This window comes from Mastomys coucha, unplaced genomic scaffold (assembly GCF_008632895.1).
Source record: "Mastomys coucha isolate ucsf_1 unplaced genomic scaffold, UCSF_Mcou_1 pScaffold5, whole genome shotgun sequence".
Lineage (NCBI taxonomy): Eukaryota > Metazoa > Chordata > Mammalia > Rodentia > Muridae > Mastomys > Mastomys coucha.
Window position 1 is genome coordinate 98991001 of NW_022196911.1, and position 27400 is coordinate 99018400.

Sequence of the window (27400 nt, forward strand, 5' to 3'; positions counted from 1 at the left end):
AAAAAAAAAAAAAAAAGAAAGAAAGAAAAGAAAAAAGAAAAACAGGGTAATTGAAGGGGGAATGGACCCAGAAGAGGGCAGGGGTGGCACCAGAAATGGAACCCCAGGTACTCATACCTACTAGACAAATACTATTTTATTTTATTGGGACTGGGTCTCACTAAGTTGCCTAGGCTGGCACTGAACTACCTACCTAGGTAGAATTATAAGCAAAGGGTTGTTTTTTCGAGACAGGGTTTCTCTATGTATCCCCTGCTGCCCTGGAACTCACTCTGTAAACCAGGCTAGACATGTGCTCAGAGATCTGTCTGCGTCTGCATTTGCCACCATGCCCTGGGTGAAGGTTCTAAGGTAAAATAACATGCTTGTACACTGTGGGATGACCCACTAGTGAGGGACAGCTGCTGGAGCAGAAGCGGGAGGGAAAAATGCTGGGTGAAGTTCCTGAGTGGGGAGAAGGGATGGGGGATGGGAGTTGGTTGACTGGAAAACAATTTGTCCACAAGAACAGAGCTGAAAGCATTGTATGCAGTGAGCTGGGTAGATGTGGTGGGCGTTTGTTTTCTTTCACACAAATTCTAAAATGTCAACCTGTTTTTCAGACAAGAATGCAAATACCTGCAGTGGTGGGCTGCCTGGCCACCTCCTGCCATCTGTAAGTTCTGCTTCTATTTAAGTGGCCTGAGATGACATCAGCGCTTTCAGCAGCCAAGCATATCCTACTGGTAATGGCTCCAAAATAGCTACTAAGCCATCTTTTGTCCCACACAGCTGAATGCACAGGAACGTAACTGTGGGCTTTATGTAATAACTCCTGCCTCCTCTAACATCTCCACTTGAGTGCCATGCAGTAGCTCAAACAAACCTGAAATAAAGCTAACAAGCATCCTCCAGCATTCATTCCCTCTGTTTACAGTATTGCTCTATCTCCTCAGCGCCCTCATTCCCCTTCTCCCCTCATACTCAAGCAGTGGCCCAAGCCCCTACAGTCACATGGGTGCTGGCAATACTTCAAAGAAGCCCTGGCTGGCTGTCAGGCCTCCAACCCGCTTTCACTGAAGGAAGAACTCCAGCATTTTGACTGTGTAGCTCTGGCTGTCCTGGACCTCACTGAGTGGACCAAGCTGGCCATGACCTGCTTGTCTTGGTCTCTGCTGATTCCAAGGCACGCATCACCTCATCTGGCTCTTACTCTGTTTTCTAGTCAAGGCCTTCAACTCTCTGAGCCCACCTCCTCTGCTTCGCACCCATGCTGTCCACTAAGTACTGGACTTTGGTGATCTGGGGAAGAGATGGTTGACTAGTTAGTTACCTGTGGGCCCTTCTCCCTGTACCCCTCCCTCCAGAATGAACACCTTTCTTACAAACTCCTATGCATGAGAGCTCCAAATAGCTTTTTTGTTGTTGTTGTTTTTCTTTTTGCTTCAAGACAGGGTTTTCTCTGTTTAGGAAAACATCAATGCATATAAAAAATAATAAGATTTTTTTTCCAAGACAGTTTTCTCTGTGTAGCCCTGGCTGTCCTGGAACTCATTCTGTAGAACAGACTGGCCTTGAACTCAGAGATCTGACTGCCTCTGCTTCTAAACACTGGGATTAAAAGTGCAAGCTACCACAGCCTGGCTCAAATTCAATTTTAAGAGGAATTACTTAATTAATTTTTTTTTAAATTTTATTCCATGGCCTCTCCTCTCAGCCCTCCATCTTGACAGTGCTAAGGACTGAATCTAGGGAACCTTGTGCACACCGCGGAAGTACCCCCACTAAAGTCTACATCACAGTGGTTCTCAGCTCACCTCAGACCTCCCTAACACCCCAGCAGGGTGCCACTGTCTGGATCTGCAGACAGGAACACACTGAAGATGCAAGCTAGTTTCCTTTCACCAAACCTACCAGCAGCTTCAACTTTCTTTTTCCTAGTGCTTATTTTTTTCTAGCTTGAGCAACATTTTCTTTTATGGAGACTGATGGCAGCCAGAACTCTGTTCCCTTTCCCGTTGTTCCACGAATTTAAACCCCTTGCAAATCCAGACTAATCCACCACTGAGAAGTGGGATGAGTGTGCTTTTCACTGTTTGACAGTTTTATACATTTATATAATGAAGTATCTATTCTCACCCCATCCCCCTCTCGTGCTCACTAGAATCATTCAGTAAGGCCCCACTTCCATTAAATCAACGTTTTACTCATTGAGTTCTGAATAATGTTAAAAGGGAAAGCTACTTTGGGTGTCTGTTGGTATTTGAATGCAAACCGTCTTTCGCTGGCTCATGTTGGTAATACTGCTCTAGGCTGCTGTGGAACACTGGAAGATGGAGTCTTGAGGCTTACAGCCTGGCTCGGGTTTCCGTCCTCCCTATGCTCCCTGAAATATGACTAATTAGCTGCCATAGAGCCAAATGCTGTTACGTCTTCTCCACTATGAGTAACAGTAGTCCTTTATATTGAGAGTCATAAATCCTTCCTCCTGTATCTGGTTCCTGTCAGCTATTTGCAATGACAAAAAACATAATAGTACCCCTCCTTTTTAAAAAATAATATTTTTACTTATTCTTTGGTGCTATTTTTTTGAGACAGGATCTCACTTAGCTCAGGCTTTCTTCAAACTCATTATGGAACCAAGGATGACTTTGAACTCCTTATTTCTGGCCTCCATTTCTAAGTGCTGGGATTACACACACTCCCGGCTTTATAGTGGAGTGCCTTTTGAAAGCCATTTTCAAATCATTCTGGACATTATCTCCCATTCCTAAACCAGAGTAACAGGAACTGTCCCCACCCCTTCATATGCCTCTTTTAAAGTCGAGGCTTAGGAAAGAGTTCCGAGTGAACACGTACTAGCACAGCTGTCTCCCCTTGATGAACTGGAGTCACTCCTTTTTGTCAAAAGATACAGCCAGGAACTCAGAGAACTATTACAGAATCGTTACTAGAGCTCAGATTAAACCTAACTGATGAATGAATTACCCCCCTTACACCCACTTTTAAACTTTAGGAGCCAATATAAAATCCCAATACGAGTCATATAAACAATCCGACAGTAGCCAAGCCATTAGTCCCAGAACCTGGAGGCAGAGGCAGGCTGGTCTCTGTGAGTTCCAGGACAGCCAGGACAGTCTGTGTGCCTGTCTTGAAATCACCCTCCACTGCCCAGGAAATATTAGAGATGTGTGCAGGTCATTGTGGGAACATTGTCTGTAAAAACAGAGGGATAAAGAAAACGGTGTCTGTTTTACCTCATCAAGATCTTTTGTCTCTCTTCCCAGTTCATCATCATCTTCATCAGAATCAAGCTCTGGTCCAATATAATTCCCAAATTCATCATACAAGTCAGTATCCATGATGCTAAAATTCAAGTAGAGAAGAGTTAGGCCTGCACCACACACCCTTGCCTTTCCCACCACGTGGGCGGTTGCTGACTGATGACTGACCAGTCTACTGAACAGTGTCCCCAGACTGCAGCAGACCTTTCTCTACTTCTCTGCCCTGGTTCATTCTATCTTCTTATAGCCCACACTCTTTATTTAGGGACAGAGCCTCTTTGTTGCCCAAGCTGGCCTCAAACTCTATGCAGTTCATATTGGTCTTGAACTACTGATCCTCCTGCTTCAGCCTCCTAAGTAGTGGGATTACAAACAGAGGCCCAGGCCTAGTTTTATTTAAAAATTTTTTATTTACTTTTATTTTTTGTGTATGGGTGTTTTGCCTGTGTACCATGCTCATAGGCAAACACTACCCACAGATGCCAGATCCCCTGGAACTAGAACTGCAGACAATTGTAAGCTAACATGTAGATGATGAGAGTCGAACTGGGTCCTTTGAAAGAGCAGTCAGTGGTCATAACCACCGAGACATCTTTCTAGTCCCATATGGCTTTATTTTTGCTTTTAAAAACAGGTTCTCACTGTTACCCCAAACTGGGCTTGAACTCTAGATCCTCTGCCTCTGCCGCCCATGTGCTGACATAACAGGTGTACAACTAATGCCTAGTCCACCTATCCCCTTTCTGCATTTATTTAATCAATTAAAGGTTTGGGTGTGTGTGTGTGTGTATGTGTAATTTTATGCACATGTATCAGAAGACAGCATTGAATCCTTTGGGAACATAAGGATTGTCACGTGAGTGCTAGGGTCTGACTCCAAGTCTTCATGACTGCCTAGCTGGTAATCTTAAATACTAAACCATCTCTCCAGCATCTCACTTTTTAAAAAAAAAAATAATAATAACATTCTCAAAATATCACAATGCAATCATCAAAATAAAAATGAACACCAGCAGGTCATTCTACCTAATACATAGGCTCCCTCAAGTTTGAAACTGTTCAAGTAATAAACTACACAGCCAAGGACACAAACCAGAAATGTACTTGACTTCCATGTCCTAACACTTTTTCAGATTACAAACCAATGCTTTTTGTAGAATATTCCTTCATGTGGATTTGCCTCTGCTGAGAGGCACACAATTCTGACTTATCCTTACTGATGATTCTAACTTTGACCCTTAAATTATGTTGACAGCGGACATGCTTATCAAAAATTACTCATTTTCCCTTAGTGATGAGTAAGAACTCATTGTTCTCATTGCTCTTTCAAAGGACCCAGGTTCGAGTCTCATCAACCACGTGTTTACCTTACACTTGTCTGCAATGCCAATAGATTTTTCCCCCACTTCAATGACTGAAATTCTGTTCAAAGGAACAGTTGAGATCCAACCCTTCAAGCTCTCTCAGCCCTTCAGCCTCTCACTTCTCACTCTCTTCAGCACCTTCTGTCCCAAATGCTAGGTAACTATTGTTATTCTCAAAAACAACTCTTCGGTTTGAGAGCAACAAAAACCAGAGCAGGGGAAAAGCATCAGGTCCCTGTGGTTAAAGACCTCAATCCATCATATCTCCGCCTCATAACACCTAGTCTCTAATGATGATGTAACCCACAGAAGTTAGTGTACCTCCCTAGAGTGGATCATCATGGCCTAAAACCTTATAAAGGCAACGAATAAGTACCTAGCTGTGCAGCCTGATGGCCTGAGTTCAGTCCTGGAAATCCACAAAAAAGCCACACAGTGTGAGTGTCTGTGATCCTAGACAGCCTACAGGAAATGGGAGGCAGAGATCCTCTGAAGCTCAGAGCCAGCTAGCCTGGTATTGGCAGTAACAAGGAGATCCCATCTCTACACAGGTCAAGAGATGAGGACCAAACCCTGAAGGCTGTCCTCTGGCCTCCACCGCAAGTCACAGCACACCTGATCCCCCTCACTCACTACACAAAAGCATGCAAACATACACACAGAGAAATGGACAAAGTATGATTATCCAAGAATGGGATCTTATACCCATGATCCTACATATACCCTGACATGTGAGAGACCCTGTCTCGAAAAACAACAAATAGTAAGTGTCGGTCAACATAAAACATGACCTTCTCGAGCATGAGACCCCTCTGTGCTCCTTTGTGCTCATATGCCAAATCCCAGACAGAACCTTACACAAATAGATGCTTAGTAACATTAAATGAGTGGAATGTTTCCTTAGGAAATTCTGGTATTTTTTGCAGTAGACTGAATACCTCAGTGACATCTGCTGAGGACTGACTGTAAATAAAATGCAGAACTAAGAGTGCTAATTACTGGTAATTAAACATAAGTCATTATGGAGACTCTGATATACCTACTGTTTTTATTTCTAAGAAGCTACCACAATTACGTTCATTGCTTTCTCCCAAGATTCCCATCAGGAGATGGCACAAACTTTTAAAGAAAGTTGTTTACTCAACAAGCCAACCTCATCTCTGCCTCAGGACTACTGTCATTCTCATTGTCCTCTGGCCATGGATACCTTCTTAATTCATTTAACTCACCCCTCTCCTTTAATGTCACCTATTTGTCACTCAAAGTCTCTCCACATATTCTTGCCAAGCCACCCATACACTAATCTCTTAGTGTGTGGTCCAGTGCTTAAGATCGAATCCTGGGCCTCACAACTCTACTAAACACTTCTCCACTGAGTTACACCCCAAGCCTAAGTTAATCAAGGTTAAGCCTGAGTAGTACTTAGGGAACATGTGTGTGTATCTGCTACTGACAAATATTAATAATAAAATCGGAGCAAAACGACAACAGTGCCTGGGACAAAATAGGCCGGCAATACGTTTTGCTAGTTTTGTTTCGGAGGCGGGGGATGGAATGGGGTAGTGCTTAGTTAAGTAAAGCTAGTCTCTAAATAACCAAAACTGCATCTTCTCGCTACAACGCAGATTCTCAAAGGAATGCTGCAATCTTTTCTGTTTTCGCTTTCTGAACAGACCCATTCCTTAGCCTTGAATCTGCACCAATATTCTAGCCTGTTTCTTCACAGATAGCTCGGATGCAGAACAGCTTCAAGCTAGAGACAGCTTGGCGGTGAAGCAGGCACCGATGGAAGGGGGAGTGTCAGGGGCCTGGGTCTTTACAGCGCCACCTCTATCTACTAAGGGACAGGATCTTAACCACGCTGGGAACCGCGGAAACCCCGGAATCGACGGTGTGTGCGTGTGTTGGGAGTTGGCGTCTTTCATTCCCTTTCCCACGCCAGAATTCAATGTATGCGTTCGTTAAGCGAAAGGGATCAATACTATATCAATCGCCTCTTCCCAAGTTCGTGTTTCGCTCGCTCCCCAGCCCCCCGAGAGTACTCTCCCCGGCCAGCTCACCCGCCGACTGCTCAGCCGAGCGCCCCAGTCCGCCGCCTGAGCCCGCGCTTCCGCCGCACGCCGCGACAACGCCGGCGCCCGGCGCTAGGAAGGACCCAGAGCGCGTCGCCGGACCGCCTCGCCTCGGAGGACAGCCCTCTGCCTAAGGAACAGCTTCGAAGAATGGTGGCCTCGGAGACAGAAACGGGAAAGGCCAACTTGTTGGTCCTTAAAACGAAGCGTGAACTGCTCCAGAAAAAAGCAAGGCCGGAGAATTTGATCAGGCGCCTTGGGACAGCCGGAAGGGAGGGCCTTCGGGCTGGTCACGTGGACAGGCACTGCCGCCGTTGCTAGGCAACAACCGCTGTTGACAGGGCGATGCTCTAAGGTGTTCTAACAGATTGCGGGTTTCTCAAAAGAAAGCAAGGGGTCCAAGACTGGGGCTGCTGGGTGAGGGTTTGGGGACAGTAATGGGGATTGCTCTAGTCATTCTATAATTGGAGAAGGCTTAGCATCCGACAGGGAAGTGGGCCGGGTGGAGAGAGTCTGTAGTCTCTATTGCTCCCGAGGCTAAGCCTAGAGGAAAGATCATGATGAGCTCAGAAATTTTGGAGAGAACAAACTAGGCTACATAGCGAGATCTCCCCACCCCAAAATATTGCATAGGATCTGAGGCACTTGAGTACAGTTGTTGGCTGACTAACACAGCCCACTTCTTGGCGTTCCATTTCCCATCGTCGGGGTCGGAGATGGCTGTGGATTTATTTGCTTGCGGACCAGCTCATTTTCTGCCCTAAGGCTGATCATGAGTGAACTATGGTATCTAGCTCAGCTCACCAGGATTCTGAGGTGGAAAGAGGTATCATAAGTAAATGTCAGAACCCAGACGGGAACACATAGATTCCTGTGAGAACAGCTCCATCGGACACATGCCAGGAGGCGACAGAACTTCAGTGGTAGGACTGGAGATAATGCCTACACACCACACATTTGCCAGCAGCCCTGCGCTGCTCATGGACTTGGGGATGGAGGCCACTGAGCTTTTCCCCTTCTGACACTTCTCAACTTCCTGCTTTTTCATTGCTTTTGGTTTAGGTGATTCTTTTTTCTCCATTAAAAACATTTAGTGAACTGTGAAATTTTGTCCTTGAGCTGGAGTAGATAATAAAAGAGGCCTCTCTGTCTCTGTCTCTGTCTCTGTCTCTGTCTCTGTCTCTGTCTCTGTGTGTGTTGTGGTTTTGTGTTTTGCTGGGGATCAAACTCAAGGCATTCCCATTTACAAGGCAAAGTCCTACCGCTGAGCCAGCCCTTAGTGTCTAAAATACTGTTAGAAGCAGAGAACAAAGTCAAGACTTCAAACTGGAAACCTTTCTGTTTTGTTCTCAGTGAGAAGCACTGAATACATTTTCATCATGAAATTCCATTTTACCTGTAAGGAGGAAAATAGGTTTGTTTGGTTTTGTTTGTTGGTTTGTTTGTTTTTAACACTCCAGGATAAGGATCAGATTGCTTTGGGTCAGTTCACATTCTGGCAAAGAATCCCAGGGCATGATCTTTACTCTGACTCCTGGACCTCTGCTGACATGCATTCTTCTTGCCTTCTCAAGCCTTAGCCATGGAGAGGAATGATGTAATCAACTTCAAGGCACTGGAGAAAGAGCTGCAGGCTGCCCTCGCTGCTGACGAGAAGTACAAAAGGGAGAATGCTGCCAAGTTACGGGCAGTTGAGCAAAGGGTGCCTTCCTATGAGGAGTTCAGGTTGGCTTGCAGCTAGTTTTCTCAGGCCCTCCTGTCATGGGGGGCTACAGAAGTTCAAAGCAAGCAGTCTAGATTCAGATCATTCTGGGCTTCTGTCATGCCCCCACCCTCTGCTACCTGATGATCTTACCCAAGCTCCTTAACTTGTCTGAGACTTAATTCTGACTGTAAGAGGGAGGAACGGTTGCTATCGTTACATGAGTTATTGCGTGTAACATACTGAGCACAGCATCTAGTTCATTTGAAGTGCGTGAGCATTTTCCGCTATGCTGCTGCTGCTGCTGCTGCTGCTGTCCTTGCCCTACTTCCTGTCAACAAGTGCAGCCAAGTAGCTGCCCCCCACACAGGGAATCATTAAGCTCATCCCCCAATCTCTCTCTTTGTCCCAGAGGTATTGTTCTTGCATCACACCTGAAGCCTCTGGAACAAAAGGACAAGATGGGAGGAAAGAGATTTGTGCCCTGGAACTGTCACACTACACAGGAAAAGACTCCTCAAGATGTGGTCACTGAAATGCCCCAGGTAGGTATGGGCCAGCCTCTTTAGCCCAGCAGGATTTCTCTGTGTTAAAGCTATGACCCTGGGGATGGAGAGATGGCTCAGTGGATAAAAGCACTGACTGCTCTTCCAGAGGTCCTGAGTTCAAATCCCAGAAACCACATGGTGGTTCATAACCATCTGTAATGAGATCTGATGCTCTCTCCTGGTGCATCTGAAGATAGCTACAGTGTACTTACAGTAATAAATAAATAAATCTTAAAAAAAAAAAAAGGCTATGACCCTGTCTTCTTCCAGCCCATACCTCTTCCTTATGTCTCATGAAAGCCAACAGAAACACACACACACACACACACACACACACACACACACCCCAATCCCAGAAAAGCAATCAGATGTGGTACTGAGTTGAGACATGCACAACAGTCTTTTAACGTTCCTTGCCAGGTCAGGTGGACACTATAATGACCCTGGGGTAGTACTGGAGAGGGACCCAGCCTGTCAGACTTTCAACACTTAGTTTGAGTTTCTTTTTTTTTCTTCCAGAGATTTATCGTACTCTATTTTTCTCAGAGCAAGCTCTGACTCACTCTAAAAGGCCAAGAGCTATGTTTCCTTTCTCAGGAGGAAACCCCAGTACAAAGGAGAACTTCAGATCTTAGCCTGGATTCCTTTGGCCCACCCTCCCTCTTTCCTCCTCCCTCCCCAGCTCCCTCATCTGAAAATGAGGCCGCAGAGTCCAGCCTTCCCTGAGCTCAGAGAACAGTTGCAATGGTAACATGAAAACTCATAGTCCCCCCACCCCCATCGCAGTTGCAGAGTGTTGAGAAGAGCTCTGAACCTGTTTCCCTTTGTAATGCAGGAGAAATCACCCTTCCAGCCCACCACCTCTGCAGAATTTTACCGTGATTGGCGGCGACACTTAAGAAGTGGGCCAGAGCGCTACCAAGCCCTGCTTCAGCTTGGGGGGCCCAAGCTGGGCCACCTCTTCCAGATGGATGTGGGCTTTGGACTTCTCGGGGAGCTGCTGGTGGCATTGGCTGAGCATGTGGGGCCAAGCGACCGGACGGCAGTGCTAGGGATTCTGCACAGCCTAGCTAACACTGGGCGATTCACCTTGAACCTGAGCCTGCTGAGTCATGCGGAGCGAGAGAGCTGCAAGTGCCTGTTTCAGAAGTTGCAGGCCATGGGCACCACCAGTCCCATGCAGGAGGGCCTCTGTCTGGAGGAGCCATCTGCTGGGCTACGGGGAGAAGCAGCGCTCCTAAGGGAGCTGCTAGGGCTGTATGAGGTCTGTTGATAGGACTGGCTGCCCTCAGCACTCCTCGGTGGTCTCAGAAGGCATTTTAAAAAGGCATTTTATGTGTATGAGTGTTTTTCCTACATGTATGTATCTACGTATGTATGCATGTCCACCATCCATGTGGACTGGGTACCCAGTGCCTGGGTGTTGGAGCCTCTGGAAGTGTAATTACAAACGGTTGTGAGCTGCCACGTGGGTGCTGGAATCAAACCCAGGTGCCCTGGAAGAGGAACCAGTGCTCTTAATCAGTGAGCCATCTCTCCAGCCATCTCCCCCTTGGAAGGAATTCTGTGGCGTTTACCTTGTGTTTTCTGCAGAACCTTTGGAAGAATGCTTGTGAGAAAACCACAGCACTTCCTTTTCAAGCAATGGGCTTTTGCACTTCCCCCAACCCATAATTTGATCTGTGTGGATCCCCAGGATAGTCAACGGCTCAACTGGCTGAGAGTGTTCTGCTCCCTGCCCCTCAAGCCTGCCACGCCCCTAATGTCAGATAAGTGCTGATCATAACTCCTAACCAGAATATTTATAACCCAGAGCCAGTGAATGAACAGCTAATGAACAAGGAGCCAATGCTCCTTCATTGGAGATGCAGAATTGCCCACGGGCACTTAGTTCTTCCACAGGTTGAGCCTGGAAAACGCCCAAGCCTTTGGCTGAGGTCTGGCTAGCATCCCCAGATGGCCAGCTGTGCGAGCAAAGGCTCCCACTATCTCTTGGATGAAAGGATGTTCTCTTAGACGGGCAGGGCAGAGGGTGCTTCCAGCTCATTCTAGATTCCCTTGACCCATTTTTGGGTAACTGCTAGTGTTCTAGAAAGGTGAGAGTGCTAAGTTCTAGAATGATTTTCCCTCAAGATCGGGCCTGGCGCATTAGTAACAGCATCTTGTACTTCAGCTGGGAATAAATTACCTCACCCTCTGCTCTCTCCTCTGCAGTTGATTGCCCCCTTTCATGACTGTTTGACCCTTTCTTTATCTAGTGGCCTCTTAGCAATGGTTTCTAAAACGCCATAGGTCTTGGGCACCTCGATTTTTGCCCTGGCTCTCCCAAGACCCTCCTTCCTACAAGCATGAGTTTGGCCCATACTACCGTGCTCCTGTGGGCCTGGGGCAGTCTCCAGGCCTTTGAAATTGTGGAGAAGGAGAACATTTTTCAAAGTACACCTTGCCCTGCTTTTCTGGTGTTTGATAATGCTGCCTACCTGGCTGACATGAGCTTTGAGCTCCCTTGTCACTGCAAACCTGAGGATGTTTCTGCTGTGGTCTGGTATTACCAAAAGCAGCTGGGGAGCAGCCATACCACAGTGCTTACAGACTTCGATGGGCGGTTGCTTACGGAGGATGCTGGCCACATTCGAGTAGGCAGCAGTATGCTGGTGCGCTTCAGCATCCGCATGTTCAGCCTGTTGGTTTTCCGGGCCCAGCCAGAGGACACAGGCCTATATTTTTGTGGCTCCCGCAACGGGGACTATTTTTATGCCTATGATGTGGATATCCAAAGCAATAAAGAAATAGTGGCCAGTTTCAAGGACATGGGCCAGGAGCCATTGCCAGATGAGTACTACGGGGACCTCCATGTCTTTACTACCTTCTGGGAGTGGACCCCCTGTGACCGCTGTGGGATACGTGGGGAACAGTGGCGCTTTGGACTCTGCTACTTGCAGAGTCCTGACCTCTCGCCTCGATATATTAACACTCTGCCCAATATGGTGTCCTGTGGCTCTCAGGCTGTGCCATGGAAACTGCAAGTCAAGACCAAGTATCACACACCTGAGCTGCTGATTCAGAGCTGCCTAGTGTCCTGTAAGAATGAGAAGAAGACCCAGGGTATACTGGCAATCTACAACTATGTGTCCAAACTCGGCGACCGGCCCTGGCTGCCTCAGGTTCCCATTCAATTCCATCAGCAGAGACTAGGTCACGCCCTCATCATCTCCTGTCCCGGGGCCCGACCAGAGCATGCTGTGGCCTGGGACAAGGACAATCAGCCTCTCTACCGAGCCCAGTACCTAATAGGTGTGAACAGATCCATGAGAGTTTTCATTGACCACGGCAACCATCTCCACATCCGATTCACCCAGCTGAGTGACCGGGGCACCTATTACTGCTGGCGGCAAGGGTTGAAAATCGCTGGCTTCCGGTTGGGCATAGTATCTCGAGGGCGCTACCCAGCTTCACTCTCAGACCCAGAGACTCGCACAGCTCTGGAGCTCACCCTGTTAAGCTATCTGCTCATCATCATAGTCTTCATCATCCTTCACCTCTGTCGTTGCTGTTGCCAATCTCGCTGTTGTCCCAATTTCTCCGCCCAAACCCTTCTCCGGTTGTGATGTCCAGTCGTGTTACAATATGTTTGTTAAATGATACCAGACGCTTCTGGTGGGCACCTTGGGCTGGGACACGTGACAGGGTGATGAACGAGTCGATTAGTTACAGCCTGCCTCTCAGTTTCATGGGAGAAGCCCTAGTCTAATCTGGGAAGTGGAAGGAGCCTGAGGCAGGTCAGAGATTGAAGTCAGGAGGGAAGTGACCAGGTACTCGAGCTTTCTCAGTTCACACTCGGGTCACAGGAGGAACTGAACTGATCCTTCAGATCCCCTGTAAGTGCTGTTGACAAAGGGGGTGCTTTGACATTGAAGACTACCATGGGGTCCTGGTTGAACTGGCTGGAGGTGGGATGGAGAAGAAACAAAAGTGGAGGGAGCTGGCCTGTGTCATTCCACTGCTTCCTATGGTCCCGAGGCTAGCAGAGTAGCAGGTAGGAAGATGGAGGTAAGGACGGGAAAGTGGAAATCAAGCACAGGAATTTCTTGAATGATGGTACCCAGGCTGGGGGATTGGGGCAAAGGCCCGCGTGCGCAGGGCACCTGGTCTCTGCAGGAGGTGGATTTGACAGGCAGCTGTAGCTATGGAAGGTTAGGCTCACAAGACGGTCTGTGATAATGAGCAAGTTGGGTCTTGTCTGTCTTCACCCCATCTCCTGAACAAATCAGAGCCACTCTGAGGAAGCCTATGGCACATGTTTTTATTTCTGCCCAGTGAGTAAAGGTGACAGTACTGCTCAGAAGGTTAGCAGAGGTGGCAAGGGGGGGGGTGATGTCCTGGGAAGAGGGAGGGACCTTGGAGGGGAGGGGGGAACAACTGAGTGGACACCTTCAGCCCAATTTCTTCCCCATCAGCCCACCAATCAGCTTCGGAGAAGGTGCTCTAATATGAAGGCACTCGCCTCCAGGCTGCCTGAACACAATGTGCCTCAGTTCCCCAAACTCTCAAATAGGATGATACCTAAATAGATGATATTACATCTATGCATAAGAAAGGGAATGGACCCTTGTCTTGGAGAACAACTGCTAGTCATTGTAGGAATGGAGAACCTTGGAAGGATGGTTGTGGGTTCTGGGTTGAGAAGCAGCAGTCACAGGGTGAGATGACTGAGCGGATGGGGACTGTGCAGCCAGGAGTAGACCTTTGGGACTGAGAAACATCTGTTACCCTGCCCAGTGGATGAAGTCCCTCTCTCCTGTTTCAGTGTCTTCGAAAGAGCAGGTCATTTCCTTGATTCATAGGATTCAGAGCCAAATGTAACTGGTTGCCTCCAACTTCCAACGCCAGTGTCCAAATGATCTCTACCGGTGCCACCTCTACTGGCACCTCTGCTGCCTGAGCGGGGGAGCCTTCCTGCACTCCACCTCTCTGCACCCACACTTAGGGACCAGCTAGGGAGCCCTCTCTACACCATCCAGTACACCTCCCTCTCCACTTACGCCATAGACCCCCGCCAAGTGCTGGGAACCAAGTTTCCACATGCTCATGGGCGGTCAACCTGCAGGGCTGCTCAGTAGGGCTGACACTAGTGGGTCATCACTCTGGAGGGCCCTTCAGGACTGCCTTAGTGGCCATTCCAGGTAGCAGGTCTGCCCTATCCACTCCTAGATCAATCAAGACTATTTGGGATGCATAGGGCTCTCTGGCTAGAGAGACTTTGCCTCGGGGACTTTTCCTTTCTGTCTGGATTTTTGTCTTGCTCCAGCAGCCTGTGGAAACTCAAAGTCCAGTTCCCAGAGACCTCTCGCTCTGGCAACAGTTTCCATAACAACAAGGATAAAGGAAGTGATTTGTTAAGTCTTCCTGCTCGGCACATCTTTCCTCTTCCCTTCCAATTCTAACCCAGCTGGGGTCCCCTCCCCTCCTGACTGCCCCTTTGGGGTGAGTATCCTGTTAGTTGGAGGTGCAGGGTATGTCCCATCCATGAGGCCCCGCACTGACTGAGCCTTGGTCAGCACACGGGTATACAAACGGAAGGAAGGAGAGCACTGGTGTGGATGGGAATTGGGTTTGGCAAACAGGACTATCTGAGGAGGGGCTTTGGGCTCTCATACTGTATGGCAAGGGCCACCAGGTGGGCACACCTCACATCACATCCTTGTGCTCCTGCTTCGACTCCTTAATGACCTGCAGGGACAGGGAAGGTGCACAGGGCCAGGGTTAGGGGCTCAAATAATCCCAGACCCAGTTTGCTAGGCTGTGCAAACTGAGGCAAGCCCCCGACTGCCCTGGATCTGTCTTCCTGGGACTATCACTGTGATTGCCTCACGATGTGGTCAAACTGGGGTAGGAAATGCCACTTGTAGGGCTGGTGAGATAGCTCTCCCAGAGGTCCCGAGTTCAATTTCTAGCAACCACAGGGTGGCTCGCAACCATCTATGAGGGGATCTGATGCCCTCTTCTAGCCTGTGGATGTCTATGCAGCAGAGCACTCACACATTTAAGAAAAGAAAAGAAAGAAAGAAAGAAAGAAAGCCACTTGTAGAGCTTTTTTTTTTTTTTTTAACGCCATGCCTGAGGCTATGCTGCTTAACTAACACTCCAGCAATGGAGAAGGCCATTCTATATCTATCTATGCAGAGTTCTTTTGAGTAAAATTTGAAAGCCTTTACCCCGCCCCCAACTGTCCCAGTTAGAGCTGGTGGCCTCACCACACAGGTTGCCCTTAGCACATCACCCGTGAAAGACCTGGGAAAAGAGCTCTCCTGGTAGGAAGTTAATAAGGACCTCAGTGAGCAAGCACCGGGCTTTCTTCAGTATAGCCTCAAGAACTCGCCGGGCCAACCGGGACCTTTCCTCACCTCGCCATCCCGCATCTCCACCGTCTTTACCACGATGTTCCTCTTGAGGTGGCCTTCTGACAAGGATTTGGTGTCCAGGCTGGTTTCTGCGGGTACGAGGAGAGGAGGCCTCCATGGACTCTCGGGATACCAGACATCCTGTTCTGCACCTAACTTCCCCATCATGCACCCAAGATCATGGAGATGGGGCTAGCTAGCTAGGCAGGGGAAAGCATAGCTTTTCTGAAGGGGCCGGAGGCTCCCATCTGCCTCCCAGCGGCGGGCACATCCAGCTGCTATCCTGGAGCCTGCTCCACCTTCTGCTCTCACATCTGGCTGACTGACAACCAAGGGCTGCACCATGGGTGGAGCCTCAGTTTCCTCCCTTGCAAAATGGGGTCATAGTGGCTACTTCCCTGGGTCATAGTGAGGTGGCGTCTAACTAGTGTGTGGTATACCACGTGGTGCAGATTAGTGATTAACACACATGGGACCCTTCCACACTCCTAGTTCCCTCTGTCACTTATCTGGACTCTAGTGACCCTTGACTGCCTAGCACTTGGCACTATTACCTTTCCCTGGTCAGCATGATTAACTTTCTAATGCTCAATTACACCCTGCAATATTCATGGCCAATATTCCTAAATGGAATTTTCCCCTGTTTCCAAGAATCGTTTAAGGGCCACATACCAGTAAAACGTAATTTGGTCCACCCCCTACTTAGAGAGAAAAATATAACATGTCACACTCACTAATATTTAAAACGAAGAGCAGGGAACATAAAGCTTTATTCACTACAAGAGCAGCCATCCAGAGGGAGCTAACCCTCTGGGCTGAATCAGCACTGAGTGAAGCAATAGAACTCTGGGGACACATGAATCAAACACAGAGCCTGCCCACAGGCACTGCAAGACCCAAGGGGACCACCTAGTGACAGAAAAGTGGTGAGGCAGAGGCATTTGCTCAGAAGGTTCAGAGCATCTCCTTTGAGCTCCCAGGGACATGCTGCTTTTAACACTGGCTAGCTTGGTTAGTACAACCTAACCTTTAGCATAGGCTAGCTCTGTTAGTACAACCTAACCTTTAGCATAGGCTAGCTCTGTCAATACAACCTAACCTTTAGCATAGGCTAGCTCAGTTAGTACAACCTAACCTTTAGCATAGGTTAGCTCTGTTAGTACAACCTAACCTTTAGCATAGGCTAACTCTGTCAAAACAACTTAACCTTTAGTATAGGCTAGCTCTGTTAGTACAACCTAACCTTTAGCATAGGCTAGCTCTACCAGTAAAACCTAATTACACAGAGCCAGGACTTAGGGTAGGCACAGAGCTTCTGGACAAAGGACATGGTCCAGTCCTTTAGAGGAGGCCTGGGAGAAAGAAGGCGAGCTGGGAAAAGTGCGTGACTGAAATGTATAAGTCCGTCTAAGGGAGAGCTGGCAGGGCTCCATTGACAATCTGGTGAGCCTGTATTGGTACAACTTGTATTGTGAGCCTTTTGAGATATCTTGTGACTTTGTGGCTTTCCCCTTCTTTGGTGCTTTTGCCCCCTGTAGTGACAAGCAGTTGAGAGAGAGAGAGAGAGAGAGAGAGAGAGAGAGAGAGAGAGAGAGAGAACAAGAACACAGAACACTCAGAAGGGCAGAGCTTGTTCATGGCCTGCAGACCTGGCATCAGTTGAGACCTTGTCAGGTTCCGCAAGGGTACAGCTAGGGGATGGGGACACAGGGCAGAGTGAGACAGGGACCAGCTACAAGCCCTAGGATGCTGTGCTCTGTCTAGGTTCTCAGTAGAGGGTCATGAAGGCTCTCAAGGAGAGCTTGGATCTCTCTGCCCCTCAATCTCCAAGAGCAGTCCACAGGCACAGTGTGTGGGTGGGATTCAATAGCCTTTCCCACAAGGCCCCACTATACTGACCTCGGATCTGGAGGTTGGAGAAAGTCTGTACAGGAATGGTGATGCTGAAAGGAGAGAGGATGGGGGGATGAGGCCACTCCAGGACATCCTCGAGCCTGGGAAATCTCAAGGCCCTTTGCCAAGCCAGATACAACAAAACACACACATCCTCTCTCTCCCTCCTTCCCTCCTTCCCTCCTTCCCTCCCTCCCTCCCTCCCTCCCTTCTTCCCTTCCTCCCTTTCTCTCCCCCCTCCCTCCCTCCTTCCCTCTCCCTCCCTTCCTCCCTCCCTCCTTTCTCTCCTCCCCACTCGAGTGTCCTCTCCTCTCTTTCCTCTCTCTCCTCTCTTCCTCTTCTGCCAACTTTTTCAGACAAAGTCTCTCTATGCAGCCTTGGCTGGCCTAGATTTCAATATATACACCAGGTTAGCCTCAAACTCATAGAGATGTGCCTGCCTCTTCCTCTCAAGTGCTGGGACTAAAGCATGCACCATAATAACTGATACATACAAACTCATACACACGCACATATACATCATTACATATATATCATCACATATATATCATTACATATACATATATGCACATGTACAATACACACACACATATACACACAAATACAATGGCAGGTGTTGAATCCCCTGGAACTGGAGTGTTAACTACCAGTCATTGCAAGCCATAATGTGGATGTTGGAACCCAAACCCCTAACTCCAGCCCCCACTACCTAATTTTCAACCTAGCAGCCAACACTCTCCAGGAGCTGGAAAAGTCTGCAAGACTGTGTTATCCTCCTCCACAGAACACCTCCAGGAGAGAGGATGGAGGCTTTAGAGATGGGAGGAATTAAAAAAGGGGGAGGGGCAGTGGTGGCACACCCTTTTAATCCCAGCACCTGGGAGGTAGAGGCAGGCAGATTTCTGAGTTCAAGGCCAGCCTAGTCTACAGAGTGAGTTCCAGGACAGCCAGGGCTATACAGTGAAACCCTGTCTCAAACAACAACAACAAAATCACAATAACTTCAAAGAGGCAGAACAAGCCCTTTAGACCATGGGAAATTTCATTTTTGTTGGCCAGGCTTGTGGCGAGCCGCTTAGTCTGTGGAATAACTCAAGGCCTCAGTCCTGGGAATTAACAGTTTTTGGATCCCGGGCTGGTGAGATGGCTAAGTGATTAAGAGCACTGACTGCTCTTCCTAAGGTCCTGAGTTCAATTCTCAGCAACCACATGGTGGCTCACAACCAACCGTAATGAGATCTGACCCCCTCTTCTGGGGTGTCTGAAGACAGCTACAGTGTACTTAGATATAATAATAAATAAATAAGAAGTGTTTGGATCCATCTATTCTTCAGACATTCTTGAATACCTGTTGTGAACACTCCGGATGGGAAGGGATACCAGGCTAACTTATGAGTACCATAAGGAACAAGAGGAATTCTGAGGCTGAGGTAAGCTCACCGATTTTCTTCGCCCTCCAGCAATTTCCTGTAGGTGGCGATCTCGATGTCCAGGGCTAGCTTAACGTTGAGTAGATCCTGGTACTCCTGCAGGTGGCGGGCCATCTCCTCCTTGAGGCTCTGGCCCTCCTCCTCCAGCCGAGCGAGTGCCTCCTGGTAACTGGCCGATTCCCGCGCATGGCGCTCGTCCTGTTCGCGCATTTGCCTCTCCAGGGACTCGTTCTGTGGGATGGAACGGACTGATGGTTTGGCCGAAAGATTCCAAGAAGCTTTGAGGCCCCGACCCCTGATCCCGGATCCTGCCGCCAACTGTTCAGATCCCGTCCGTCGTCGCCTATGCCACCCCGCTCCCTCCATCCCGTCACCTTCCAGCAACTTCTTGGGTGGCAGCTGCCCCATCCAACCAGTGGTACCTGTCCATGCTCACCGTGCCGCGCAGGGACTCCAGGTCGCAGGTCAAGGCCTGCAGTTGGCGGCGATAATCATTAGCCTCGTGCTTGGCCTGGCGGAGCAGCTCTGCGTTGCGGGAGGCAGCGTCTGTGAGATCTGCAAACTAAACCGAGAGAGGACCTGAAGTTGAGGGAAGGACTGGAGCCTCCCAGTGGCTCAAGGCACAGACCAGAGGAGCTGCCTGGGCCAGGAGATAGACGCGATCTCTGGAAAACCAGGAAAGTGGGGTCGACCTCAGGGCTCCCTCGGCAGGAGCCACTGTAGCCCAAGGACTTCTCAGGCCTTCATCCTGCCCGGACTGGCCCCTCATGTGAGGCTCAGCAACTCACACTGGGTTTGGTGCCCTGGGCCAGCAGCATCTCTGGTCTCTGTCTTTGCTGTCTCAGGCCTCCTCATAGCACCTGTTCTCCACCTGAAAGGCCCTTCCCTCTTCTCCTGTGTCTCTAGGCTGCCTGTCTAGCACAAGTCCCACCCACTCATCTTCCCTGCCTCCTATAGTCTGTATGAACTCTGGCGGCGTCTTGACCAAAGTACCTGGCACACAGTACCTGTTCAGTAACACAGGACATAGACTGGCAGAGGGATCAAAAGGCAGACTCTCTAATGAGATAGGTTAGGACAGAAAACTTGATCCCTTTATCACTTAGGAGCTGTGTGACACTGGGCAAGCTAGTGAACCTTTTAGCTATAATGAACTATTATTGCTATTACAGGTAATAGCACTAACAAAGAGGAGTTTGGGAAGTGGTAACGCCCGTGTGGTCCTGGATAAGTCTTCTCTCTCTGGGCCAGACTGGTCACCTAGATAGGTTCTTTTCCAAGCTTCCTTCCCTTATTCTCCAGTATGGAGCAGGAAGGCTTCCTGGAAGCTGGCCCGCAGGTACCTTGGACCGATACCACTCCTCCGTCTCTTGCATGTTACTGGTGGCCACTGCCTCGTATTGAGTGCGAATCTCTCTCAGGGCCGCTGTGAGGTCTGGCTTGGCTACATCCATCTCCACATGGACCTGCTGTTGGGCCAGCTGCTCCCGGAGTTCTCGAACTTCCTAATAAGGTTTAAAAAAAGGGGGGGGGTATTGAGGCTCAAGTCTCAGGCCCAGGCGACAGCTTGGGCTCTCCCAGACTCACACTTCTGTCTGCCAGATATGGCAATGGCTCATGGAAACGAGGCAGTTGTTTACTGGAGGAAGTGCATGGCCTAAACTCATGGCCATATGGCAGGCTTGGTGCAGACACCTTCAATCCCAGCAAGCGGGAGCCTGGAGCAGGCAGATCTCTATGGTTTTGAGGCCAGCCTGGTCTATATAGCATCATCCAGGCCAGCCAAGGCTACACAGTGAAACCTTGTCAAAACATAAAAATAAAACGTCCAGTGGGCATGGAATGAGAGTTTGAGGGTGTCTTCCTCCCAGGACTGGATAGTCAGGAACCAGGCATGACTATGTCTTGCAGCCAGGCTCTGAAGTCAGAAAACAGAGATGTGTGTGTGTGTGTGTGTGTGTGTGTGTGTGTGTGTGTTTGAGACACACGCACAAGTAAGTCTACATGAGGCTCTCCTGTAGACCAGGCTAGTCTCAGTTTTTCTGTGTAGCCAAAATTGGCCTTAAACGGTTTGAACATTCTGCTTCTATCTCTCACAGGCTGAGATGTGTGTACCACCATGACAGGCCCTCAGAGGGGTTTTCAGCTGTGTGACTTTGGGGTATGTTTCAACTTCTCTGGGCTTCAATGTCCCCACCACTGTGAAAGGAGGTAGTGGTAAGGGCTCTCGGAGCTGATGTGAAGGAGAAACTAAAGACCTGGTCCTGTGCTTCTCAGAACATCGTGGCAGTGGCAGAGGGCAGAACATTTTTCAGGAGTAGTGAATACTGGACACATCTCCCTTAGTCTTTGTGTCTTTACTGTTTTTCTCTCTCTCTCTCTTTTTTTTTTCCTTCTTGACAATTGAATTCTCTGTTTCCCTCCGTGAGCATCTCTGTCTCTGTCTGTCTAACACTTGCAGTGTCTTGTAAGGCCTCCCTCCCCCTCCCTGGCCTCACCTCTTCATGGATCTTCCTCAAGAACTGGATCTCCTCCTCCAGCGATTCAACCTTCCGCTCCAGATCCACTCGAGCCAGGGTGGCTTCATCTGCCTCCTGGAGTTGGGAGAGAGTCTCTTTGACCCCAGAGTCCTCCCTCCTACAATTTCCAGCTTTGTCTTCCCCCTCCTTGTGGGGGTCTTGGAGGCAGCCGACTGTTGTGGAGGGCTAAGTTCAGGGGTTGTGTTTGGTGAGCTGCCCTCAGCCTCCCTCTCCCATCCCACTCATCTGTCTGACCTGTCTATACGCAGCCAGGTTGTTCTCTGCCTCCAGCCTCAGGTTGGTTTCATCTTGGAGCCTGGGATAGGAGACACAGTATGGGCTTTAGGTTTTTCTGAGGACTCTTGGGTCCCTGTCCTAACCTCCAGAGGGAGGGGACCTGTAAAATGGCAGGAGAAGTAAGCAATGGAAGGTTCCTACACAGAGGCCCCGGCTGAGAGAGTGAACAGATAAGGCCTTCTGCCTTAATTCATTACTGAGGCCCCTTATCGGGGTTGGTGCACCTGCTCTTGCTCCCATAGGCGCATCCACAACCATGTGCTCACTCTCACTGACATAAGTGCCCCTCCTGCACCAAAGGACACGTGAATGCCCACCACCCAGCAAAGCACCATGCCCCAGAATCTGACCCTTTTAGGGCAGATTGTACCATGACCTCTACAGCTACACCAATCAGAATGGCTTAAGCAGGGTCAAAAGCAGGTGATAGACAACTGCCTGGGCACCACACCCAGGCCTGCCTGCTCTTTCTTGCATTTCCTATATTTCAGAGACCAGAGCCTCCTTGGGGACACAAACCTCTCTGGCCATTCATAATGCCAAGTGAATGAAGAAATAAAGCACCTGTTGGCTCATGTCCTGGTTACCCTCCCATCCAAAAGCCTCCCTCGGTGTGGAGGTGCCCAGAGTGCCCAGCTCCCTTTGGGAATGAGATCCCTGAAGTTTTTAGTCTCTTCCTGGCTATTCCAATCATATTAGGGAACAAAGATAGCTCTCGGTTTCCCAGACATGGGGAAATACAGCAGCTGAGAGGCTCCTCTTGGGGGAGGCAGTACCCTTCCTTCCAGGCCCCTCTCTCAGCTCCGTCTCTCTGCTCACTAGCCCCTGCTCACTTGTTCCCCTTCTCACTTCTGCCTCAGGGTGCTGAGGTCCTGTGCGAGATTGTCCCTCTCCACCTCCAGCCGGGCACTGTTGGCCGTAAGCTGGTCCAGCCGCAGCCGCAGCTCCCGAAGCTCCGCCTGGTAGACGTCGGCCAGTTTGGTGGGTTCCTTGGCTCGAAGCTGGTTCAGCTCAGCTGCCAGCGCCTTGTTTTGCTGTTCCAGAAAGCGGACCTTCTCGATGTAGCTAGCAAAGCGGTCATTGAGCTCCATCATCTCTGCGCGCTCGCTGACCCGAGTCTCTTTGAAGCCGGCATTGAGCGCCCCGGCCAGGGAGAAGTCCACCCTGGTAGGGAGTGGAGGAGTCATTCTAGACAGGGAGAAGCGTGGCATGGTACCCAGGTGTCGAGTAGGACCAACGCCCCTGACCACAGTCTCGGAGGAGGCATAGGAGCGGCGAGCCGAGGTGATGCGTCTCCGCTCCATCCTGCCCTGCCTCGCCTCTGTTGGCTCCTGGGATGTCAGGGCCTTTATGAAGGAACGGGCTGGACTGGATCTGCCCCTGACTTCCTGGCAGCACCCCACTGAATAGCCTGAGGGGGTGGAGCTGGGCCCCAGCCCAGTTATGGGGAAAACTCCTCTCACCCCACCGAGGTCACCGTATCCAGAGTCCAGGCTTTCCTGGGAACACCAGCCTGGCTTCACCATTGATCAAGAAAACCCCCTTTCTGGTAAATGGGTCAAGAGAGGGCTGAGTCCATAAATTGTCCAGCTTAGTCCATAAATTGCTTGCTTGTCAAGCATGAAGACCCAAGTTCTAGCCACAGAACGAATACAAAAGGCCTGGTTTGGCACTGCATACTTGTAAACTCCAGTGCTGGGCAATGAAAATCAGTAGGCTTCCTGGCTCTCACTAACTGGCGAGTTTCAGGTCCCAGGGAAAAATGCTCTCTCAAAAAATCAAGGCAACAGTGCCTGAGGTTGACCTCTGGCCTCAACACATGTATGTGCACACACACGAACATTTGTGTGATAAATGTGCTGGAGCACACACACAAGAGACAGAGAGACAGATAGAGAGAAAGACAGAGACAGAAAGATACAGAGAGACAGAGTCAGACAGTGCACAGCTGGGCTGGCCAAGCTGCTTCCAGTCCTTAGAGCCTGAAGGCTAGGACTACCCCAACTCTGTACTTCTGTGGGCCTGTGAGATGCTAGGAACTTGAAGAACCTATTCCCTTCCCCCAGGATCAGCCTATATTACAGTTTCCCGCAACCCCCATTCTCAACAGATGTACAGAGTCCTCTCCCCTGAATCCCTCCAATGCTATCTTCTCATTCCTGGAGTTCAAGAGTGGAGGGCTGGGGTTGGAGCCCTCTCTGTGACTCCAGGGTCAACTTGAGCCTCTGGCTGAATGTTTAGGGGGCATGACAGAAGGAATGCATGCAGATCCTAATAGAGTAACACAGCAGGCTTCATTCCGGAGCCCCTCTATGGCCTCTTATCCAGCCCAGTGGGCCATTGCTCCCTGGTCCAGCTTCCCTTTGCCCCTCCCAGAGCCTGGCCCCCAACATCCCTGACAGAGTAGTTATGAATGAGTTGGCTGTACATGCTGGACTCTTTCTTCCTGTGACACCCTGTCTTCCTGGGCACCCCTCATTCTCTCAGGAGATTTACCTCCTTTGAATTCCCACACACCAGGCCTCTGAGGGATATGTACATCCGGGAAACCAAACTCTACCCTCATCAATGGCGGTGAGGAGGCTGTTGCTGCTCGAGACTTCAGGCCCATCTCTCCCCTCCACTCAGGTCCCTCCCAGGCACCTTTAGCCATCTGTGCCCGCAGGCTTCTGGAAAACAGACGGCTCTGCTCCTCCCCACCCCTGCCTTCCCCATGCCCATGCTTGGGCTTCTGATGTCTAACTCCAGGGCACTTGCTGAATAGAGCCTTGTTCTCTGCCGCCAGTGAGGCATTACGGCAAGGGCAGCCCCATGGGCTGCTTTTATCCCAGGATGCCAAGATGTCAGCCCTGGGTGCAGTACAAGCTCCCAGCTCAATGGACTTCTCGGAAAGCATTGAAGGGGGCCTGGAGTACAGCGGGAGGCAGGCTGTGTGCCTTCCCCTGACCATTCTATCTATGCCAAGGTGAGTCATTCAATGGACACAAGGAGGAGGTCCTGGGGGGTGGCCAGCTCAGCACTGCCAGGTCTCCAGCTTACAGACAAGGCCTGGCTGCTTGCCCCCTCCCAGTGCTCAAGCCAGTTAAGACCCCTGAGTTCCTGTCATAGCAACATCCTATACTCCATACCAGGGACATGGTATTCATTTGAGCTTACAATGGTCTGCTTGCTGAGGTTCCCCTAATGCGTCCCACCACAGGGAAGGGAAGAACCCCTTAGGCTCCAGCCACATCTTCCCCAATCCTGAACAGAGGCATAGTGAGGGAGATCTTGAGAGTGGTTCCCAGTGAGCTTTAGACTGGACCTCATCATGTCCCCCTGGACTCTCTATATGGATCAAGCAGGTATGGAATTCACAGAAATCCATTTGCCCCTTTGGGATTAAAGACTTGTGTGACCACTTTCTGCCACTAGTGACCTTTGATACTCCTATAAATTGGGAAGGTAAAGAGCCCTTAACTCAGGACACATCTCACAGTATAGGAGTGGCCCTGTCTTTCTAGGTATAAACAGAGTGGTTCTGAAGGGAAAAGATATGATGAGGGCAGGAGAGGTTTGTCAGCAAAGCTGGAGAATCCCTCCTGTATTAGTCAGGGTTCTCTAGAGTCACAGAACTTTGTAGAATGTCTCTCTATATTAAGGGACTTTATTGTGATGACTCACAGTCTGCAGTCCAACTAACCCAACAGTGGGCAGGGGTGGGTGGGAAGTCCAAGGATCTAGTAGTTGCTCAGTGCATGAGGCCAGCCTTTTAAGCTGCTTTTCTGTAGAAGGAGGTTCCAACAGATGTGCTGGTGAGTAAGTGCAAGCAGGGAAAGAAGATCGAGTCCTTCTTCCAATGTCCTTATGGAGATCTCCAGCTGAAGGTGTGTACCACCACACCTAAATCTGGAACTTGCTTTATCTCAGGCTGACCTTGAACTCAGAGACCTGCTTGCCTCAATCTCCTGGGATTAAAAGTATGGATTACCTTGCCTGGGTCTAAATTCTTCATAGGCACTATACCTCAAGATCTCCATGTCAAGGTCTAGGCCAGAAACTGTGTCTTCCACGCTCAAGATCTGGATCACAGGTGAGCCCTCCCATTCTGGATTGTAGTTCATTCCAGATACAGTCAAGTTGACAACCAGGAATATACCTCCTGTATATGTGAGTTTGTTTCAGTACCAGCCAAGGAGTTCTCCAGCCCCTGTCCTACAGCCACCCCCCGCCCCCAGGGCCCTGATGCAGGCCCAAGTCCCGTTCTAACCCCACTGGGCTTTCGGGTCCTTGCTATGCTCTCTCAAAGAGTCTTTGTGCATAGAGACAAAAGAAATGCATTCTTGGTTGCAGTTGATGGACTAACTTTCATTATCAGTATTTTTATTACACATTCACTGTAGAGAAATCAGAAACCACATATAAGCAATATAAATATTTAATTAGCCATAATTTTGCCACATGGAGATAAACACGGCCAGATTTTTCTACACACATAAATACCTTTTTTTTCAAAACAAGCCCATACTGCACCAATTATTTTGTAATTTGCTTTTCTTTCAACAATATGTTGCGAACATCTTTGTAAATCAATAAACATTTACCTCTATCACCGTTTTAACAGCTGTATCGCTTTCCACTCTCTGCTTTCATTTAACTAAGCCTATTGTTGCACAGCCAACAATTGTAAGCCTCTGGCCAAGTTCCCAGCCCACGTCTCACCAGACCCATGAGTATCTGCCCCAGACAGGCACTTGTTAGAAAAACAGGCAGGCCCTCTGGCCTCCCAGTAACCACTGGCATGCCCATTCTCCTACCCTGGCTCATGTCTCATCCACTGGCTTCCTATTTTTCAACTTTCCCAAGCAGGACTCTCCAACACCAAAGACTCAGGCCAAACTCCAGCAGACTTTGAGACTCCACGGCAGGGTGCTGTCAACCACGGAGACAGATGCTTGGTTACCTCACTACCGAGCCCGCAGCCAAGCTGAGCTCTGCTTCAAGCCAGAGTGGAGAGAAGATGGCCTCCTTGTGTCCCTCTCCCTGTATTAAAGTCTGACAGATGATCTTTCGCTCACCAGGCAAAGCGTCAACGCCTCCTGGGACAATCCCACTTCTAGTCTCAGCTCACAGACACAGTTCCTCGTGTTTCCCACAGATGCCAGTCTCACAAGTGGCCATGCAATTTGAGTATCACCTACTGGCTCTGCAGTACACCTGCCCTGCCCAGTCCAAGTATAGCATGGATTCAAGACTGGCTGAACCCATCCCATGGTGCCGCCTGAAGGAGGGGATTTGAGGCCCAGGACCACTAGATGGCAGTGCTCAGCTGCCCAGGTCTGGCCATGGAAGCTTGGTGGAAGGAACAGGTTGTCCTCCCTAGTGGTTGGTGATTTTTCTTTGCATCCCTTGGCTGGTCATTCTGTTTTGGTTTTAGTTTTTGCTTTCCCTCTAGACTCATCTCAACTGTGGCAGTGCCCTCTTGAAGAGAAAGCAACACTTTAGTTCCTCGGGGGCTGTGACTTTTAGACGACACCATCTCTGGTTCTCCATTTCCCTATCTGTGAAATGAGGACTCATCTTCCAAGAACATTGTAAGGATTGTTCATGAGAGACACTCACAGCAAGTACCGCCATAAAACCATTGCGCCCATTCCGATAATGCCTCCTACTTACCGGATGTCAGTGTCTCTATGATGGCCAGGAGGGGCAGGAACTTGAGTAAGAAGGGCTGCCAAGTCCTACTGCCTTCGCTGGGAGTATGAGATACCCTTCCAAGGAAGATCACATGGGAGTGTGGATAAGGAAGGACCAAGGTACAATGCTGGATAAAGAGAGTGGGAGTCAATGCCATTTTCTCCTAGACCTCTAGCTGTTGGTGGCTTCGGGTCCTACAGGGCACATGGTTGGGTTGTTTTTTCTTTCTTGTTAC

General features: G+C 49.5%; 4 protein-coding genes across 8 annotated transcripts in view; 2 read left to right on the forward strand and 2 right to left on the reverse strand.

Moving 5' to 3' along the window:
• Eftud2 (elongation factor Tu GTP binding domain containing 2) overlaps positions 1-6930 on the reverse strand; it is a 40885-nt gene extending 33955 nt beyond the window's left edge. For both annotated transcript variants that reach the window (XM_031351015.1, XM_031351016.1), the window contains exons 1-2: positions 6688-6930; positions 3237-3345 (exon numbers count right to left, since the gene is read on the reverse strand). In XM_031351015.1, coding sequence (XP_031206875.1) covers positions 3237-3341 — 105 coding nt within the window. In that variant the 5' untranslated portion in view covers positions 3342-3345; positions 6688-6930. The remainder of the gene's footprint in view (positions 1-3236; positions 3346-6687) is intronic.
• An 81-nt stretch (positions 6931-7011) lies between these two features.
• On the forward strand, positions 7012-10277 carry Ccdc103 (coiled-coil domain containing 103). 2 transcript variants are annotated; one of them, XM_031351020.1, is made up of 4 exons: positions 7012-7054; positions 8274-8424; positions 8814-8946; positions 9785-10277. In XM_031351020.1, exons 2-4 carry the CDS (start codon positions 8282-8284, stop codon positions 10220-10222), a joined length of 714 nt encoding a protein of 237 aa, XP_031206880.1. In that variant the 5' UTR covers positions 7012-7054; positions 8274-8281; the 3' UTR covers positions 10223-10277. The 2 variants fall into 2 exon arrangements, with proteins under 2 accessions (XP_031206880.1, XP_031206879.1); XM_031351019.1 differs by having other exon boundaries at positions 7028-7116.
• An 831-nt stretch (positions 10278-11108) lies between these two features.
• Fam187a (family with sequence similarity 187 member A) lies at positions 11109-12593 on the forward strand. Its single transcript, XM_031351018.1, has one exon. It carries the CDS (start codon positions 11298-11300, stop codon positions 12555-12557), a length of 1260 nt encoding a protein of 419 aa, XP_031206878.1. The 5' UTR covers positions 11109-11297; the 3' UTR covers positions 12558-12593.
• Positions 12594-13226: 633 nt separating this feature from the next.
• Positions 13227-23013, reverse strand: Gfap (glial fibrillary acidic protein). 3 transcript variants are annotated; one of them, XM_031351189.1, is made up of 10 exons: positions 22339-22843; positions 21448-21508; positions 21172-21267; positions 20017-20178; positions 19110-19235; positions 18684-18904; positions 17250-17293; positions 16769-16882; positions 15354-15445; positions 13227-14679 (listed from the first exon to the last, which is right to left on the reverse strand). In XM_031351189.1, the coding sequence occupies exons 1-10, from the start codon at positions 22791-22793 to the stop codon at positions 14638-14640; spliced, it is 1413 nt and encodes a 470-aa protein (XP_031207049.1). In that variant the 5' UTR covers positions 22794-22843; the 3' UTR covers positions 13227-14637. The 3 variants fall into 3 exon arrangements, with proteins under 3 accessions (XP_031207049.1, XP_031207047.1, XP_031207048.1); XM_031351187.1 differs by lacking the exon at positions 16769-16882 and having other exon boundaries at positions 15354-15439; positions 22339-23013; XM_031351188.1 differs by lacking the exons at positions 13227-14679; positions 16769-16882 and having other exon boundaries at positions 15142-15439; positions 22339-23013.
• Positions 23014-27400: the final 4387 nt, after the last annotated feature.